Below are 20,869 nucleotides of genomic sequence, written 5' to 3'. Positions count from 1 at the left end.
AGGCGACGTCATAACTACATTTCACGCCACGCCATGTCTCACACACACACACACACACACACACACACACACACACACACACACACACACACACACACACACACACACACACACACACACACACACACACACACACACACACACACACACACAGTGCATGTTAACGTGCAGTAAATCATCCAGCAGTACTAATGTGTTTAAGCATCATGGTTTTCTTATCTTTGTGCCTCAGTGTCTTTTCACAAGGTTCCACATCAAGCAACAAGTGTCATTAAATCAGAGTGTTTACCTGAGCTCCAAAGCAGCAGGAACAGTATCCCTGTTTTTTCCATGTCTGGATTGACTCACACTGGATTCTCAACTGGAACTTCACCGATCTGCACCGATTGATTCTGGTTGTGATTCTGATCAACACTCGCTGTCGTCTGTGTGTTTATTAGTGACACATCAGCTCATCATATCTCTTCATCATCATGTGGTTTTTATGCAAATTCACACCTTCCTAGTTGACAAGAAGCTAAAGCTCCTCCTGCCCTGCATAGTGAGTGTGAGCTCTGTGGGGCTGCACCATGAAGACACAGACACACACACACACACACACACACACACACACACACACACACACACACACACACACACACACACACACACACACACACACACACACACACACACACACAAACACACACACAGACACACACACACACACACACACACACACACACAAACACACACACAGACACACACACAGACAGACACACACACACACACACACACACACACACACACACACACACACACACACACACACACACACACACACACACACACAGAGGAACACGTATGCATCAAAACGACGGAGGATGTGTTGAATGAACGTTTATCACATGATGTGACTGCTGGTTTTAAATAAATAAATGATGTATTAAATAGTAGATAAAGACAGAAAATACGGGCAATATTGTTTCTGTACTTTTCCACCTTTGACCTTTTTTGTAGCATAGAGCAGAGAGTTAAGGGCCGTTCACACCAAGCACTATAACTATAACTATAAAAATATAGTTTTAAAAATGGTGTGTGTTTGTGCATGCGTGCGTGTGCATTTATTATTATTTATTTATTTAAACACTTACTTAACATGGGTCATAGCTGCCAAAGTCTTCTGTAAGTCACTTGCTGCTCTAGACCATCTATACCAGTGCTTCTCAACCAGGGGTCCAGAATCAGAATCAGAATCAGAATCAGAATCAGAATCAGAATCAGAATCAGAATCAGAAGACTGTATTGCCATGACTTTTAGACATGTTAGGAATTAGGTTTGATGCAGTGGAGCGCAGTTTACAACAGGACTGGTGCAAGACAGGACAAGACAGTGCAAACCACATCATAGGGTAAACAACAAGTAATAAATACAAATAAATATGAGAAGTGCCAAAAGATCAAGTGTTCAGTTAGGACAGTCCATATAGCTCTCTGAGGTCAGGTCAGGCCGGGGGGCCTGACCTGACTCTTATAATCAGTTAAATCGATTAGTTCAATTAACTGTTGCACCCCTAAGTATCACATCCACTGGGGCTTCTGTAAAGTAAATAACATGATGGTATATCTCACAGTAAAGTGAATAATATGACAGTATATCTTACATTAATTGTACGTTTGTACGTTTTGTGTTGAAAGCTGCAGAGTAACTTTTAACTAAAATTTTAAAATAATTGTAGTGGTGTAAAATGTAAAATATTTGCTTCTGAGATGTTAGTGGAGTAGAAAGTATTGAAATATGAGTACAGTACTTGAGTATATACACTTAGTTACTTTCCACCCCAGAAATTAGCAGCTATAATTAGAGAGTTCCTCTCTGTGAAACGGCTCACTGTCAGGTAAGAAAAGGATGTCTTGACGTCATGCGTAGGAGGAGATGTGGTTTGTCTGTGCAGGCTGCCGACTTAAAAAAAAACAAAAAAACCCTGAAGTCAGATTTGGTGACGTTGACATTTTTTTAATCCACTGCAAACCATCTGCTTTGACTGACCTACTGGATCCTCAGTAAAATACATTTAGTTAAAATACAATAAACTCTTACAGATTAGATTTCAAAAGGTCCATGATCCAAGCAGTCCAGGGGGAAAGGGTTTTTGATGCTATGACCTACGGTTCAAGAGTTATAGGCCAAAATAGGCCAAAAAGTGAATCGGCCTGTTTTTTTAATGGATACTGATATGGATAATTGTATGGATAATTTTCTAATTAAAGTTTGGGTCCCAAGGCTAGAATCCATCAGTAGGCTCCACACACAGTGGATGATCCTCACTGGTTTTACAACAGGAAACATCTTGCTGTGTTCATCATGATGGAGGAATGATTCACACGTTACATGACTGTTACTTTACATGTAGGCCTACCTTTTGAAATCTAATCTGTAAGAGTTTGTTGTATTTTAACTAAATGTATTTTACTGAGGATCCAGTAGGTCAGTCAAAGCCGATGGTTTGCAGTGGATTAAAAAAATGTCAACGTCACCAAATCTGACTTCAAGGTTGATGTTGTTTTTTAAGTTGGCAGTCTGCACAGACAAACCTCATCTCCTCCTACGCATGACGTCAACACCGCTTTTTTTCACCTGAGCAGTTTCACAGAGAGGAACTCTTTAATTAGAATAGATGTTAATCTCTGGTGGAAGCGCATTTACTCAAGTACTTTTTTTAGGTACTTCTCGGAGGCAAATATGTTGTGTTTTACAACACCACTACAATAATTTAAAAAATGTAGATTTCAACACAAAACGTGTAATTGAACCCTAATTTATACTTCAGCTATTCAACCCAGAGCATACGTGGATGTGATGCTATCACATTAAGATATACTGTCATGTCATGCTACTGTAAGATCTGCTATCACATTATTCACTTTACTGTAAGATATACCATGATGTTATTCACTTTACTGTAAGATATACCATCATGTTATTCACTTACAGAAAGAAGCCCACAGTGGATGTGATACACAGTGGGGGTGCAACAGTTAATTGAACTAATTGGTTTAATTGATTATAAGAAATGATCGAAAATCGGTAAAAACTCACAAGCTCACAATGCATCGCGATGCATTGTGAGCTTGTAGATCGGCTATTTTGGCGTGAAATCACTGTGCAAGGTATAATATAGGGCTTAAGTGGTTAATCAGACTAATGAATATAGTTGATTAAAAAATACGAAATTAAACTTTACGTGTCGATTGGTGAATAAAAAAGAATACAAAATCTCCAAGAAAAAAATAGCTTTTCGATTAATTGAAAAAGTATTGATAGTATATGATAGAATAATCACTGCGAAAATAATTTATACAGCCTGTGATACTGTCATATTATTCAGTTTACTGCTCTAGAGGCGCGCCCCACAGCATCAGTGGATGTGATACTGTCATATTATTCAGTTTAATGAGGCCCACAGCATCAGTGGATGTGAGCCCAATCAACCACATATCTCTTGTGCACAACTGCTAGTAGGCCAACTTGATGTCTTAGTAAAACAATAAAAGATGAGATAGGTAATTCCTTGGCCTACTAGCGGTGTACACAAGACATTCAGTGCTGATCAGTCCAAAGGTACAGCTTACTAAAAGCATGGCCACATTCTACCTGAGGGAAGCTGAGCAAGATAACAGGTCATGGAGTCACCAATATCAGTTGGGTTCATCATACTGATGAAATATGAGATATTTATTCACTTGTACATTCATCTGATTTGACTTGTCTTCATTGTACAGCACATAAGTCAACATGTGTCAAAAAATAAAGTGGCACACACACACACACACACACACACACACACACACACACACACACACACACACACACACACACACACACACACACACACACACACACACACACACACACACACACACACACACACACACACAGTAGGAAGGCCATGAAAGCCTTCATCACATTTAGAAATTGCATTACAGACAAAACTGGGATCATTGAGTAAAAATCAACCATTCTGAATTAAAGGACCACTTCACCCATTTTCAACCTATCTTCATATAACTGGTCCACTGATAAGATTTCTGTCCAATCAGTCTGTGTCTCAGAGTTAGCCTGATTATCAGCCTGAAGCTGCGTGGAGCTTCAGTCTGAAATTGGCTGCAATGTCCGCGATTACCAGGGGGAGGGGATTCAAATTTCCCTAAACCAATAACAAGAGATCCACGGATCCGCCCACATCTGACGTCATCGCACAGCTTGTTTTAGCAGATATTCGCTGATTGGCTTGTCGTTAGACCACCCCCACCTCCGACTCTGATTTGACAGATTTTTCTTCGATCGTGAAAAGCCATAGGCTCACATTTCAACACCAGACCAAGAGGAGCTCACTCAGAGAGTGGGCGGGGTCTATGGTCTGGAACCAGGCTATCTCAGAGTAAGACTGTGGACAGTCCTGCCTACCAGTGATATCATCGGTAGACAGGTTTGGTCATTTCAAACAAGATTTTAAAAAAAATAAATAATAATAATGTAAGGAAAATGGCTTCTATTAGCTTAGAATCCCCATCAACGATGATGTCATTGGTAGGCAGGTTTCTGAACTGTCTACAGCCCACTAATGAGACGCAGAGTGAGTGTACAGAAATTGTGCCATTTTATAATGAGTATTAGAGAGGATCAATTATATGAAGATAAGGTTGAAAAATGGATGAAGGGTCCATTTGGACCACTGGTGGTCCACAGACCCGATGTTGAGAAACAGTGATATAATCGACCATTCTGAATTTAAACAACGTATTGTCAATAACATGAATCAAGTGTTTGTGGTAAGTCTGGGTTGTCTAGATGTGTATATAGACTGGATGCATTCTCTCAGGCGGTTCTCCCAGTCAGTCTTCCAGTCCAGACTCCTCTCCAGGTTCTGGCAGCGGGTGGCCATCTGGTCCAACGCCTTCACCGACTCCGGTGGGTCAAAGGTCAACCCCGCCCTCTCCACTGCCGCCTGGAACTTGGCGGGAGAGGCTGTAGCTACGTAGCACCTGGAAGAAAACATGCTTAACTAATTATAACTAACTAGACCATACCCGGTGAAGTGTGCAGGCGAAAGTAGCAAACGTGGGGTTACTGCGCGTCCTGGCGCGCGTCCACCCCCGCGCGTCCTGTTGCCCTCCCCCTCCCCCCGTGAGTCCCGTTGCGGACCCCCCGGGTCCCGTCGCAAACACAGAGACACAGACACACACACACATACACAGATCCGTAAGAATGTTTTCTGTGTACACGTGCGTAAATGAAAGTCCTTCTAAGTTTAAGCACGGTGTTTGTGCGCTTGAGGCGCACACACACATGTACATCCTCATGCGGCCAGAGCTGTCCCCCGTCACGAACACACACACACACGGCCGTCGCACGAACACAAATAATTCTGACACGTGCCTCCCCGCACGTGCATGCGCACGTGCGTGTTCGCGCATACACGGGGCGAGTGTTCTGTGTGTGCAACAGTGTAACGCAGTGGGGCTGTAGATGCGACGCACGCACAGTTTGAGCAGCCACCGTAAGCATGGCGACATTCTTTGACATAAAAATGCGAATAAACAGCTGAGATTTAGTGATATCGAAAAACGGGCTTCGCAGTCCCATGCACACGGTAATGGTCAATGGCTGTGTGCAATTTGAGATCAATAGCTCCAGGCACTGAGGAGAAGAACCGGGCAGAACAATGTTTGGCCTCAGAGGTTTGGGCTCAGAGGTTTGTGGAATTATAGGAGGATTACAGACTAGGGGTGCAGCAGTTAATCAAACTGATTGTAATGTAATGGATAATAAGGTATAATCGATTTGAATAAAATAACTGATTTGGGGAAAAGGTTAAAGTGGCCACTTTCAACCTGGCATCAATATTTATCTCCTCCAGGCCGGAATGGTCCTGCTGTCTGTGTGTCTGTGAACAGCAAATCTGAAGCACCGCTGAACAAATCAGCGTCAAACTTTGCACACACACTCTCAGTAGGCCATGGAAGAACCTCTTGGGCTATAACTCTTGAATTATTCACCTTATTCCATGCCCACCGCGGGCGTGGCCAGGTAGGGGAGTAGGGGAGGTGGGGAGCCCCATATCAATGAGTTTCCCGTTTACCAGTGTTGCCATGTCTGCTTACATTAAGCAATTTGGGGCTTTTTTTAAAAAGTGTAGTTGCTTAATTGGGCTTGCTTTCTAATGTCTTTTAAACCAGTGGCTCCCCCATTTTTGGGCGGTGAAACCGCCCCTATAAGTGAGGTTTGGAAAAATGTACAAATATCCTGCGCTGTGAAACCGCCCCTATAAGTGAGGTTTGGAAATGTGTACAATTATCCTGCACCGTGATTGGCCAATCACAATCTATTCAGGACTGTGATTGGCCAGTGTCACAAGACACATGTGCATAAACCTATATAAGAAACCATAACTTGAAAAAAAACATAAATTGTTTTTTTTCAAGTTATGGTTTCGTCCATCATAAAGAGTGTTTCAATAAATGTATTTATCTTTTGTACATGATTGGTTGACTACATTCAGTATTGTGATTAGCTAGCAAGACACCGCCCACTTCACACAGGGTGTGATTTTTTCATGTCAAGGACCCCCAGATTAATAAGTATTTGTCCGCAGAGTTGCAGACCCCCATCTGAAAATATGTGGTGCCAGGGACCCCCATACAAGATGTGTGTTGTTAAAATGTGTCCAAAAATATTCTACAAGCTCACAACGTGTCGTGATGTGACACACTGTGAGCTTGTTGATCTGCTATTGTCTAATAGTCAATGTAAAGTTAGGCTAGTTGCTTCTTTTGGGCTTGTTTTCATAGACCTGGCCGCTTTTTCTTTTGCAAAATCTGGCAACACACTGATTACCTGCATTACACCTGCAGTAGCCTACTAGGAAAGATATTGAATGAAGCAGCATACAGAGAAAAACTCAATGTAAGAGGCAATGGTGACGCAGTGGAGAAAGCCAGGAATAAGGTGAATAGGCTAAAGAATCCATTATTTTTTTTCACCCTGGATTCCTTGGATCATGATGCAACTCCCCATTTAGGACACGGACATTTACACCTGACAAGAATTTCCACCAATTTGTGTTTTCTTCAAAACACACTTTTTGCTAAAGCTCCTACAGACTAACCTGACGCTTCCAGATCCAAAAAGCTTTCGTCACAATTGTTTCTCAGCTTATTTGGATCTGGGCTCTCGGGAGCCAATTCGATGAAGGGGCTGTTCCTTTTTTTCAAGATACTTGGTAGATGATTGGATGGGACCGTCTGTCTATCACCGTGTGGGCGTGCAAACACAACCAATCATATTGACGTGTCTACGTGACGTATGGTAGGCGCGACACCAGGAAGTCAACATCGTAGTCCAGTATTTCACCCACCACAACAAGAACTCTCAAGAAGTTGCAAAAAAAAAGTTATCATGGAGCTCGGAGATTTTTGCCGTTTTTGTAACACGAATCTGCGCATAAAAGGTATTTTAACGAATACAAGGAAGATATTTGATAGGCCTACTAAGCCTGACGAAACAAGTATTAACGAACGCCTGATAGCGTTAGGTTTAACACTGTTTAAAGACCCCTCCGTATCGTGTCGGATGTGTAGGTCATGTATTCGCTTGCTTCAAAGAATGGAAGACGATTTTTCCATTTTAAGGCGCTGGGAAAAAGAGGACAAGGACAGAAGACCTCCAGAAACGGCTACCGCTACAGTAGAAACACCGACGTCACCTGAGGCATCTGGATCCGCGAGGACAGATAAACGGTACAGGGAACCTACGCCTTCTAAAACACCACGGAAGAGTAAAAAAGCTCGCACCCCAGCGCGCACTCCATCTCGGGTCACCCCATCTCGCACCCCTACAACGACTGCTCCAGCTGACTCCCCGACAACGACCCCATCTCGTCGGCTGTCTAAACCAACAACTGGGATGCCCGTACGGCGAAGCCTATTGGAGGTCAGTTCATATTGTGAAACTATTTCTAATTGTGTCTAACCTAATGCTGCCAACTCGCGCTAATCCAGCTGCATTGCCAGTTAAAATTGTATACATCTGCTGAGTATCCAGTGTACACTAATACACTGGGTTTTCATGTATTCATATTCTCATCTCATTCTGTATCCGTTCATTTAAAAATAGAACCATCTTAAAATGTATGACTCTATAGAACAGTGCTTCTCAACCTTTTCAGGCCGTGACCCCCCAAAATAATCATATTTGAACTGGGGACCCCCCAGATAAATATTGTGAAAATAGCTGATCTACAAGCTCATAACTTGTGATCTTGTAGATCGGCTATTTTCAATGTTTTAATTATATAATTTGACAATTTGGCCAATGTTTGACCAGTTTTTATAGTATAGTTTGTTGAATACTTTTGATGCAGTAATGGTAAAACAAAAATAGGTATTAAAAAGTCTTGAAAGTTATAAATTGTCACTTGCACTGTCGTTTGGGGACCCCCCCAAAATCATGTGGGGACAGCCCTGGGGGTCCCGACCCACAGGTTGAGAACCACTGCTCTAGAAGGCTGGAAGTCTGTTCTATCTTCACAATAGGGACAAAGGGCCTTTCTTCTGTTGATCTGATAAGCACACTTGGCTCAGGGCAAGAGATTAGAAAGGGTCTCATTTTACAGCAGGCTGGGGGGCTGTCCCCCAAATCCTGCTTCACTGTCTGTTCTCACTTACTTCACAAATCTCTTCCAAGCAGGCCTGGTAACTCACAACTTTTAAAATATACTACACTGGTTAATGACTTTTCAAAGGAAATGTGACTAGGCAGGCTGTCATTAGCTAATATTCCCTCTCCATGGAGATAATATTTGGCTGGTACTACTATAATGTGACATCATTTATCTTTGTTATCTGGCAGGGTCTAATCTCCCTTAACATCTCACAGCCCATCCTCCCTCCAACCTTACCTACAGAGGGGGGAGGGTGGTTGTTAAACAGGCAGATGTTAGGGAAGGGTGTTGGATAAACAGACTTAAATGAGTCACATGGTGTCAGAAACAATACATGTGAAATAAACCTGTAACACCAAACAGCCATTCTCCCTAACCAATCGACATTCTAATACACAGTGGGACTTACCTTAACTTACCACCTACCTCTTTTGTGTATAATTTAAACTAATTGAACACAAATAAATTGCATATTTATTCCAGCATCTTTGCATGCTGCAATATTGTCTTATTTGCACAGTTTATATACTGATACTGGATTTTTATATACTGTACTGTATATATATATATCTATATATCTGTGCATAGTAGCAAATATTTATGTTTGCCTCTGTTCAGCTTTGTTGTCATGGTTTGTAGCAGTTTTCTGTCTCAGTGCATTAAGAGTAACAAAAAAGGATTATAATTCCTTTTAAGTGAGCACGTATTAGGCCAATAATCATGATCCATTATATTTAAAAATGCATAGTCACACTTATGATTATTTAATAATAAACCCCTTTGTTTTTCTTTCAGGTTACTATCAGGGGTAGAACAATAGTGTGTGACAACAACACCGCAGGCATTGTCGAACACCTCACCAAGGAAAATTGGACAACAGCAGCCAATCTGATTGTCAGACACCAAGAACTGTTTGGAGAACTTAAGAACAATGTCCTACAATTAATAGAGGATGAGAGCAAAAAACTGTGTAGTCCATCCCAGGGTTTTATGTTGTGGCGGTCATCGGCAGATGATTTGAAGGAATTTTCATTCGCCAAGTTGCTGTCAGATCTCCAGTCTATGTCACCATTCATATTTTCGATATTTAATCAACTCACCAAACAGTCTCCCCATGTCACCTGTGCTGCTGCTGCAATCGCTCTGAGAGGAAGGGAACCACGATTATCAGCCTTTGCTTATTATGTGGACAGTGTTCTACAGTATGGAGGGGCAAAGAAGGCAGTTTTTAAAAGGCTTAGCAAACTGGGTATAACCACAACACACACCAACGCTGTGAAAAAGCTTACCGAATTGGCAAACACCTGCGGCGAAGAATTTCACATACTGAAAGTAGCCAGTGAAATCTTCGGGAACCCAGACACTGCTGACAGAGTTGAGCAAGTCAGCCTCACAGACACTGCTGAAGGTGGAGGTGCTATGGCTGCAGATGGAACTCCTGAAACCAGCCCACTGAGTGACACTGCGATCCAGAAGCTTGATGAAGCTATACTCAGCTTTGATCTGTCTGTCGTGTCAGGTTAGAAGGGCCATTCTTTTTGTTGATCGTTGTTTATTTTGTCGCTGCATTAGTGTTTTAACCTTTAATTTTATGAGTCCTTTTATGTGTTAACATTTTTTGTCTGTGTGTGTGTGTGTGTGTGTGTGTTATACAGATGAAACCACCCAAAGCACCATGGAGAACACCATCGATGCACAGGGAGGTGCTGTACTCCCCAGCGGCACTTCACAGACTGATCAAGGGACTGGCGATGGCACAAATCTATCCGGCAGTGTCTTGCCGCTAGGACCATCACAACCAACACCACCATCCACATATTCCATCATATTTGACAATCTGGATTTCTTCATCCGCCCACACCAGCAGTCTACTAGCCAAGCGAACAAATCTATCCACTGGGTTCACCACATGGCTGTAGAAGACAGAGTGTCCATAACCCATCTCAGCAGGGACAAGCCAACTCAGCCAATTATGGACTATGACATTGGGAACTCCCTTCCTGGTCCTGAGATCCAAGCCCATATGCGACGAGAGTTTGTTGTCCTAGGGAGCCGCATTCTGACCAAGTACCTGAAGGCTTTCAAGCCATTATCTTCTGTAGTGGCTAGTCACATCCCTCACCAATATTCAGACACAATGTCAGAGGCCTCCACTCACGTAAGTATTAAATGACGTACACTACAACTGTCAGTTGTACCATTGAGTTAACTTTTTAAGTTGAGCAAGTAATAACTTGTTTACTGGCATAGGTTATAAACTAAAAACATTATGCTATTATAATCCATATATTCTTCCTTCATAGCATCCTCTTGGACTTCTGTTCAAAGATGAGAACAAAACTGGGGACTTGGTTGACGTTTTACAGCACCTCCAGAATGAGTAAGTATGGCTTGTCTTGGAATGTATGAAACACAATGTTTGTATTCGTGCAGTTTGTCAATTCCACGGCATGCAAAAAAAAGAGTCAGTGTTTGTGCATTTCAGCGGCCATTGCTTATCAAAAAGTGACACTTGAACTTGCCAAATTAGTGATTTTCTTCTAACACTAGTCATCGCAATCACATCATGGAATTACCGGATTGACATCGCACAATTGCCCAACTTTGCATGTCATAGACACCAATATTGTTGAGTGCAGGGGCTTTATTACATGCTGCATGTGCCCCACAGGCCTTATTTAGTTTTGAACTAAGGAAAATATATATTTTTACTTGCATATGCATCTGAAGGGAAGGGTTTTGATAAAGCTAGTAAGTCTATTTGATGTGTCATGTAGGTATGTGCCAAAGGACCCACATGGACTGGAAAGTGTGTTTGTAGGTGGAGACAGACTGACAGAGGGGAACAGTCGGAACATCCAGTTGTCCTTTGCAGAAGGAGAGAGCAGGGAAGACAGACTGGAAGGCCTTGTCTTCAAGTTTGAGGATTGGCATGCAATCCGGAACCTGTTTGAGGTGGGTGAACTCACTCAATGTTTGACCTCAAACTGTTCATTCACAACAGTATGGACTAGCAGCCAATTACTGTACCACTTCCCCTGAAAACAAAGTTTGGACTAACTTGACTTATCTATGCTATCATGCTAATTATCATGAAAATAATATTTCCTCCTAAATGAAATTGTTTGCTTACTGTACTACAAAATGATTTGGATTTTAGATCTATCATCTGGTCTTTTACAAGGAGGATTCAGCCAGAGATCATGGGACACTGTTTTCAAATATGAACAGGTTGAGGTAAAAAAGAAATGTTCAAAGTCTTCTGTTCTGTTTTTATATACCGTATACATATTCTGATTCTAAGAGCCTTGTTAACTATTTTCCAAATCTTTTGCAGCGATGTTCTTGTCACTGATGAACTCCAGCCACCATGAATTCCGGCTTGGTACTTCATCATTACGACTTACTGTGCTCTGTTCTACCGCCAGGGGAAATCCAGTCCAGCCAACATGAATTCAGGCTTGGTACTGCTGGGGGGAGGTGGGGGGGGCTGACTACTAACAACTGACGACTGATGATTTCTGACTTGATGAGCGATGACCCGGGTTTGTGTTTGTATTGTCTGTATATGTTTATGTGTGTTTGTGTTCATGTGATTTCAACCTTTCAATCGACTATAAAGCCCCTCACCTACCTCACTGACAACTTTTAACCCATCTTACCCTCCCAGTCCCCCAGATCCACCTAAACTTGCCTTTTCTATACCCCCAAGTCTAACTCCTCTCCCATCCACTGATGTCTGTCTGTCCGTCTCATGTTTTGTCGACTGTTTGACTAACATTGTCTCCTTATTTTGTACTGTGTAGCGGCTTTGAATTCTTGCAAAGCGGTATACAAGTAATTAACTAATTCTTGTATTATTATGTAATACTTTACTAATATATGTGTGTCCTGTTAAGTAACTCCTGCCACCACGATTTTGTCTGGTGGTCCCCTACATGTCATCATCATCATCAGCAGTTATTATTCTTTGCCTCCTTCCTCTTTTTTTACTTCTCATATTTTTGCAGTTGCAGCAATGCAAAAAAAGGTCCACATGCTGCGTTCAACGCATATAAAGAGATGGTGCAAAAGGACACTGCTGCTCTTTTCCTGGCTGCCACAATGGAGCACTTTGGACTGAACAATGTCACAGGTACACAATTGATTGTCACTAATTATGGTCACATAGTAGTTGTCCACATTATTATATATTCTTTCAAAACATTTCAATTATGAATGTGAAAATGTTTGCCTAGGATATCTATTCTTTTTTTAAATATGTCTCAACAGATGTGCCAGAGGACTTCATCCCCAAGGACATCAGGTCTGGGTCACCAGATGTGAAAAGGACCTGGTTGCATAAAGCCGTGTCCCAAATTGTGGACCGGTTTGTCATGTTTAATGACATCTCAGACACTGTGAAAGGTATCAGACAATGTGCCAGTGATCGTCCTCCACCGGGGAAGGAGCTCCAATGCCGCATGCCAAGTTGTCCCAAAACCTACAAGTACAGCAAGGCCAGGGAGAACCACGAGCATAAAATTCACGGCTTAACTGTACCTACAGTGGGTGTGCCAGATCCAGTCATGCCTAGTTCCGTGGACCACAAACGACAGCACACAGAAGCAAGACTCAGCTTTGGCTTCATGCTGTCCAACATGCAGGATGCAGTGAAGGAGGGAGATGGAGAGAGGTTACTGAGGATGTACTCTGTAGCATTGCTATTCTACAAGGCCTATGGCCATACCCAATACTCCTACAGTACACTCCTGCTGACCGTGCAGGTCAACGCCACTCTCTCCCCTCGCCTAGCACACAGTCTGACTTGGAACAGGTTCTGGAATGGGAGCGGAGGGATGGGCAAGAATATTTCTCTTGATTTGCATCTGGAACACCTTAACAATTTCTTGAAATCGTTCCTGAAGCGCACAGGCCCAAACATGACAGAGAAAGCAGCAGACAGGATCAGCAAGACCATTGGGGTTCTGAAGGACATGATGGACATCACAGACACTGAGCTGGAGGTTTCAAAGTCCAGCGGCATCCATCATGCCCGTGACCAGACTGACGACATTATAGCACTTGTTGAGGTTCTCAGAGAGGCCGAGCTGTTCAAAAACCAACCAGGCAGACAGTTCACAGCCTTCCCCAAGTTCAACAGAAACCTGCTTTCAAAAGTGAAGCACAGCGAGGTGTGGGGTTGGATGAGGTCGAAGTTGAAGGAGTGGAAGGGTGTCCCTATTTGAACAATGACAGCATAAGGTTCACAGACTCAGAGACTTACTTAAGATTACATAAAGTGTGTGACGCAGACACCACCGCGAACGGAGAATTCATTTTCTCTCCCTCCCGCTCCACCTTTTCAAAACTAACTTTCTACCAGAGAGATCATGGAACAGTTTTCCAACATGAACAAGTTGGGGTAAAAAAAAATGAAAGTGTTCTCTTTTTATATATACTGTACATATTCTGAATCAAACAGCCTTGTTAACTATTTTCTAAATGTTTTGCTCCACCTTTTCAAAACCGACACTTCACAGGACCCACGCTGCACCTCGATGTCGTCACCCCCTGGTCCAGAGCTGGCCTGCGCTGAGCCCTGTGCAAAAATGATTCTCCTGTCCTACCAAGGCAAGAACACACAAGAGCTAAGTCTCCTTCAACATCCCGAAAATAACGTTTCACCTCTTGCACGCATAGATAAAATTGAATACTGGTATAGTCCCCACTCCATTGGGGTGTTATTTTTGTCACATTATTATATGTATATATATGCACAAAGGTGAAATTCATCCTCTGCTTTTTACACATCCTAGAACAACTAGGAGCAATTAGGGGTTAAGAGTCTTGCTCAAGGAAACACACATCGACACATTGCCTGGCCTGGAATCATACGCAGTAGCGACGTCCATAATGGTTCCCCCAAGAGTGTCTGCTCCAATCCAGCACAACTCTGCAGCTTCACAGCAGTAACGGCTCTACGGCTGGGTCAACCAAGGGCTCTGGCTTCCCAGGCGGGCTCAGTAACCACTCAGCTATGGGGTATGCAATTCATATTTCAACACTATTCATACTGCCCCGTGTGTTGCCTTGTTTTCACTATGCCGTCTGAACAATATTTGCATCAAAGGTTCAGTTTTGATGTCAACATCCATGTAATCATAACAGTAAAACGTGTTTACACTTTATTCACTAATCCCGTACTACCTCAGTGGATAGACTTACCCTCATCTAATAACATATTCAGCTTGAATAAAGCCTTTGTCTTCCATTGACAAACATGACCATTTTATTGGTTTTTCTCTTTTTCCCTCACACCTGCACCCTTGTGTCTCCCCCCCCCCCTTTTCTCTCCCTCTGCAGCTGCAGTACTGTTGGGGGACGTAATCTGATCGTAGCGACCTCCCTGGCAGCTTTAGGCACATTAAATATAGGCTGTGTTGCCCTTCGCACATGACAAGTGATAAGAGAGCAGATACAGAGGAATCCCATCAACACCACAGAAACATTATTGCCACCTGGGCCCCCATGCTGAACTTGACGAAGAACACCCCTGCACGATATCTACGCCCCGACTTTTGACCTCAAGGAGGGTACGGATCTGACTGGCGCTTGGGGCCCCTGTGCATAATACGGGGGGCTCCGGTCTCAGGCCCCAGGAGGGTACGGACCCGGGGGCTCAGGAGTGGGACCTCCGTCTCTTAGCTCATTCAGTGCCAAGTACATTTGTTAATGGCACTGGATGGGTTGGGGGAGGGGGGGGGCCTAGTCTTGGGCTCTGTCGGAACCTCCTCCTCCGGGCTCGGAAAAGTGACCACCTCAACCAGAGGAATTGGAGAAGAAGAAACAAAAATGCATACATTTTACAAGAGAAAATAATAATACACATGTTAGAATACTTGCTTCTAAAGGAAAACTCAGTGGGAGTGCCCCACTGAGGGACCCTAAGTTTAGTAATACACTTATTGGAATCAAATGACAAATGTTGTGTGATTGTCCCCATTAAGAGCTCATGTCCAGATGGTAGGTTTGGGACTGCCCCAGCCTAGTTCAGAGTTTCCCCTTCAAAGAAAAGGGTTTTCCTCGGCTCACATAACTCAAATAGGAAAAATGGGACCTGATTTTTTTAAAACATGCAATATGTTATGCTAGATGATAATTGCTATAAAGTACTGTTTAGATTTTAATCTTGTGTTGTTGTGGGTACTAAATTCGTACCCAAGGAGGGGTTGATGGTCCATTGTGGAACCTTGGGCCGTCAACCTTTACTTTATAGAGTGCAGTCAGAAGACAGGCCTTGATAGCCACAGCGTTGATATACTGAATGTAATAGATAAGAACTTGAGAATTCTCCAGGCGCTCAACCGAACGCTTGTTTGCATGCAGACTTAGATGTGGAGCGAATCGTGATATATCAGGTCGTATTGTTTTAATATTAATTTGCTGTTCTTTTATTCACATAGTATAGAGGGAATCTCCCTTGTTTGTCAATAAAGATGCCTTGCGCATGTGAACGGTAATTTCTGTGTATGTCTTCTATAAACTAGACTTTAGGGTTTTATTGAACCAAGAGTGACAGGTCTGCCACGGCACATCAGTACAGATGCCACCGAATGCTCTTGGCCTAGAGTTCTAGCTGTCCTTCAACCCAGCAGCCACAGCCTGTCATTACATGGCATCTTTATTTTTCTCATTACTTTCACACACATTGCAGGATGTAAGAAAATATGTATATCGAATTTGCACTTTTTAACGAAGGGTACTTGAAAAGGATATGAGTAGTTGGGATCCTATTGAATATAGGCTACGCATGGTGTTTTTATAATCTGTTATATATATATATTGTTGGGATTTTCCCCTACCTGAATATGCGCAACTATGGAATTTAGTTTTTTATAAATAAACATTTTCATTTGCCTCACTTGTTCATGTTTACTTTCTAAAAGTACGTCATAACATGTTTCTACAGTATCAAAGTTGAATCCCATGTGTAAAATGGCAAACTGATCAATGCCTCTAGCCTAATGATTTGAAACAATCAATTTGAACATGGGGGGAAAGCAGGGACATACAGTACCAGTCTTGTGATAAAAAGGTTATTATCAATCTAAAAGTGATATATTTGCATACCTGGAAAATAAACAACAGTTTTTTTGCAGCGACAAACTTTTAATATGTTCAAATTACATACAAAACAATTTTAATCATGAGCATTCAGTCAACTAAATATTCCACAGCTTTAGTTGACAACCAATCTGAGTCTTATAAGGGCCTTTAATGGTCAACTGCTTATTCGTCAGACGACTCCGAGCTGCTGTGCTGTGTTCCCATCTCAAAGTCCTCATCATCTTCATCAAAATACCCTGTATAATCGATGTCTGGCTCAGTGAAGCTATCCTCTTGAGAAGAAGGCTCTACATCCTCAATGTCACCAAAGACTTCATTGATGATTAGCAGAATTTCTCTTGCATGTTTTTTTCTGAATACTGGAAGGTTTCTAAGAATGTAAGACAAGTCAAATATGTGTGTGCAGCGTTCTACTACTGCATCTATGAGCTCAGCACTGAAACCAGTACATGCTGACTTGCTAGTGTAGACATGTGCTGTGTCTTTTTCTAAACAACTCATATACTCCTCTAACATTTCCCGGATAAGAGATTTGTCCTCTTGTGTTACCACTCTACATTTCCCTTGCATGCCAACATCTTGTTCTATTACCTCATGTTTGGGGATAGGCTCGTCACAATTTTCACCTGCACATGAACATACAGAGTGGCAATAGCTGCAGCAGACATGCCCTGGCTCTACACTTGTGGGCTGGTTTTCAAAATGACTGTACAGTGCTTTTCTAAAGCAGCTCTTAGTGCCAGTGTGTATCAGTTCTTTCACTTCTGGAGCAGCCCTTTCAGTTTTTTTTATAGCAAGCAAAATTGCATGTGACTGTAACCCATTTCTGCCAGCCCTTCCAGCTTGTTGAACAATGTCTTCAACATCCTCTGGCAAACCATACATTACAACATGAGAAACATTAGGGAAATTCAAGCCCATTCCAAGAGCTATTGTTGCAACAACCACTCTGCAGCTCCCCTCTCCCTCTCCACTAAAGGATGCCAAAACTCTGTCTTTGTACTTTGACAGTGTGTTTCTGTGGAAGATTCCTAAAAGGTGGTTCTCAGACTTCTGATCCCGGTCTCTGTTAACCCAAGCATCTTCTCCCAATTCTGCTTTAAGATAGGTGAACACTCTGCCAACTGACTTCAGTGTTCTGCAATAGATTATGATGGGAGACATTGATAGACCCTTATCTTTGACCTCCTTTACTACCCAGTCCATACAGTTCAAGTTATCGGCAGGAACCCGACTCAGTCCCAGCCTGATGTTTCTCCGGTTTGGGCTAACAGTCACGAGAGTTGCCTCCTCCATATTCAGCATCCTGGTCACACGGCCTCTGTTCTTGTTATCAGCAGATGCTGTCAACGCTAACACAGGTAAACCTGAAAGACAATAAGTGCACATGTATCAGCAAACAAGCATTAATGAAGAATTCATGTAGGCTACACTTTCTAGAGCGTTATAAAGGCAAAATAATTAGGTTATTTATGTTATCGGGTAGCTTCAGGTAAAGACTGACATTTCCAGATATCATACTGCATTTTCTTTACATGACAAATAACTACACTTGGACAGCACCAACTTCTATGACCTGCTTCTGTAGTGTATACACCCCTCCCCCTAACCTGGCTAAAGAGTGGAGTTCGCCTCCCCAAGTTGCCAGCACAACACACCCCTCCCCCTAACATTAAAAATAGGGGGATTAACCCAACCAGGTTGCCAGCCCAATGCACACACAAAAGAAACAGCCCCCCCAACATCACCCCCCCCCCCCCTCAGGTAGCAGCACAATGCAGCCCCCCTTCCAAACACAATCAATGCCCCTTTTCTGGATTGATATTAATTAATCATGTATTTAATCATGTAGCATTACTGTGTTTCAAAACTCACCTTCTTTGACTAGGGATCTTAGTTCATTCAGCCTGGAAAAGGCTTCTCTGAAGGCAGGCTTCCCGTTTGCTCCCAGTCCCCTGGTTGAAAGAAAAAGAAATCCTACATTGAGTCTAGGTAGCAGCAACAGTAACGTGCATAGTTGCATTACAGCAATACAGTTACAGTAAGATCTGTGTTTAACATTTGGTCTGTTTGTGTGTGTTAGCTTATTGTTTATAATAGAATGTTTGACCTAAATAAAACAAATGTTACAACACTTCGTCTTGGAACTACTGTAACCGTATTTATAAACACGCTGCTCTGTTTTACAGTTTAACATTACAGTGTAATGTGTAGTGTAACAATTACACTATACAGCCATTTAACGGCGTTTAGCTTACCATTTGTATGCGACGTGAACTTCATCGACGACAATGCCCAGTAGGTTTTCACGATACACTTTTGAGGAAAGCATATCACGCCATTTATCCTCCAGTAACCACAACTCCGGGCCACCAAAGACAAGCTGACATCGGCCGTCGAGGATGGCGGCGTGTGCTGCATTATCTACGAGTTGCCCAGCATAGAGTCCCAGATTCGTAGCCTCTTTGATTTGATCTGCTACGAGTGCACTCAAAGGAGAAACCACTATCAATATAGGCTTCGGCTTCGTCCCCAGTACTTTCACTACCAGTGGAGCTAGTTGGTAAATTAAACTCTTGCCGAAGCCAGTCGGGAGGAGAGCAAATACATCTTTTCCACGCAGAAAAGCCTTCAATGCTATTGTTTGCTCTTCTTTCAACGAAGAAATATTGTCCAGTTGAGAAATAACTGTTGTTATTGCAGCATCAATCGTCATATCGGTGTTGCTTATGGTAGCGGCCATGTTGACGAGTGAAAAAACTACAACACAACAGCCGCCTTTATATGGCGTCACATCCGTTTTCGCACATATCCCGCCCTTAGCTCACGCTGATTGGTTCGCAACGGGAGCGGTTCGACGTTAGCGCAACCCCTTGAGCGATCTCAGATGTATGCTGTCTTGAGAAACTAGTTACTCAATACCGCCCCCATCTGGCAGAGTCAGGTTACCTACAGACTTTGTCCAAAACTCAAATTGGGACACATTATCTCTGGAGTCACGTGATCAATATTTCAATCAGATGTTATTATGACATTCCAGTTGACTGTGATTGGTTTATTTGCAGGAGGGGCCCATTTAGCAAGAATGGGCCCACCACCAGATTAGGAACAAATGGTCTGGTGAGTCATACACAATGACCGTCAGACAGGGTTTGGGTACTCCATACTTTGTGCCTGTTGCTGCATTAAAAACAATGTGATGACCTTTCACCTGTGAATTGCAGGGTCGTGGGGACAGTGGTAGTGATGCCACACTGCCACCGCTGTGTGGGGACACAACAAGTAGCCGTTCTCCTCCCAGCATCTCTTCATGGTGCTCACAATGCCTTCATCTGTCACCGTTTGTGTCCACATGGCCTGGGATAACTGATGAGAGAGAGAGCACAACCACAGACCCATTAGACCACTGTTTCCCAAACAGTGGGTCGGGACCCATGTTTGGGTTGTGGACACATTTTTATGGGTAAATTACCCCTTTTTTTGTGTCTTCCATTTAAAAAAATATATATATATATTTCAAAAGATGTAAAAAAGCTAAAATTAATAATAAAAAAAATAGAAATCACAACTTTTCATGAATTAAATGAACTAGATGTCAGGGCCGTTTCCGGCCCTCACATCTAGGCCAGATCCGAGGTTGGTCCAGTCACTCTGCTCTGGCCTAGTCACTCTGCACACACGTCAAGCCCCAGTCTGGCCCCTCTGGCCTCTCCTCTCCTCTCCTCTCCTCCCTCCCCGCTTTGCTTTGCGGCCCTAACTTCTAGTCCCAACCTCCCAACCTCCCAACCTCGGTCATGTGATAAAGAGGTCAGACTTCCTGTATCTGGTTGCTATGGCAGGGTGTTTCTGTCGTGTAATGAACCTGTTTATGCAGAGCTTCAGGCAGGGTGTTTCTGTGAGAACGTTGAAAGTCTTCCATCAAGTCCTTCACTAAGGCTCCATCTCTCCCTGATAGCAGCCAGAACACACGCTCCATGTTATATGGATCCTATGGAAACATATGGAGACATATAGAAAACATATACATGATGTATGGATCCTATGGAAACATATGGAGA

At 42.8% G+C, this 20,869-nt stretch overlaps 3 protein-coding genes across 3 annotated transcripts in view; 1 reads left to right on the top strand and 2 right to left on the bottom strand.

The window, feature by feature from the left end:
* Nucleotides 1-4,536: 4,536 nt before the first annotated feature.
* LOC308091030 (threonine synthase-like 2) overlaps nucleotides 4,537-20,869 on the bottom strand; it is a 19,539-nt gene continuing 3,206 nt past the window's right edge. The window contains exons 4-6 of the mRNA XM_080436328.1: nucleotides 20,674-20,799; nucleotides 20,023-20,177; nucleotides 4,537-5,025 (exon numbers count right to left, since the gene is read on the bottom strand). Of these exons, the coding sequence (XP_080292454.1) occupies nucleotides 4,800-5,025; nucleotides 20,023-20,177; nucleotides 20,674-20,799 (507 nt within the window). The 3' untranslated portion in view covers nucleotides 4,537-4,799. The remainder of the gene's footprint in view (nucleotides 5,026-20,022; nucleotides 20,178-20,673; nucleotides 20,800-20,869) is intronic.
* On the top strand, nucleotides 12,156-16,601 carry LOC308091029 (uncharacterized protein). Its single transcript, XM_080436327.1, has 5 exons — nucleotides 12,156-12,166; nucleotides 12,713-12,837; nucleotides 12,975-14,106; nucleotides 14,225-14,726; nucleotides 15,048-16,601. Exons 2-3 carry the CDS (start codon nucleotides 12,765-12,767, stop codon nucleotides 13,928-13,930), a joined length of 1,029 nt encoding a protein of 342 aa, XP_080292453.1. The 5' UTR covers nucleotides 12,156-12,166; nucleotides 12,713-12,764; the 3' UTR covers nucleotides 13,931-14,106; nucleotides 14,225-14,726; nucleotides 15,048-16,601.
* LOC308090067 (putative ATP-dependent DNA helicase Q1) lies at nucleotides 16,974-19,755 on the bottom strand (the record flags this gene model as incomplete). The annotated part of the gene is made up of 3 exons (XM_080435098.1): nucleotides 19,070-19,755; nucleotides 18,687-18,766; nucleotides 16,974-18,178 (listed from the first exon to the last, which is right to left on the bottom strand). The coding sequence occupies exons 1-3, from the start codon at nucleotides 19,552-19,554 to the stop codon at nucleotides 16,974-16,976; spliced, it is 1,770 nt and encodes a 589-aa protein (XP_080291224.1). The 5' UTR covers nucleotides 19,555-19,755.

The sequence above is a fragment of the Gymnoscopelus braueri genome (assembly GCF_963280865.1).
Source record: "Gymnoscopelus braueri genome assembly, chromosome: 8".
Taxonomy (NCBI): Eukaryota; Metazoa; Chordata; class Actinopteri; order Myctophiformes; family Myctophidae; genus Gymnoscopelus; species Gymnoscopelus braueri.
Note: the sequence above shows the minus strand (reverse complement) of the source record. Positions and strands in the feature narration are given on the sequence as shown.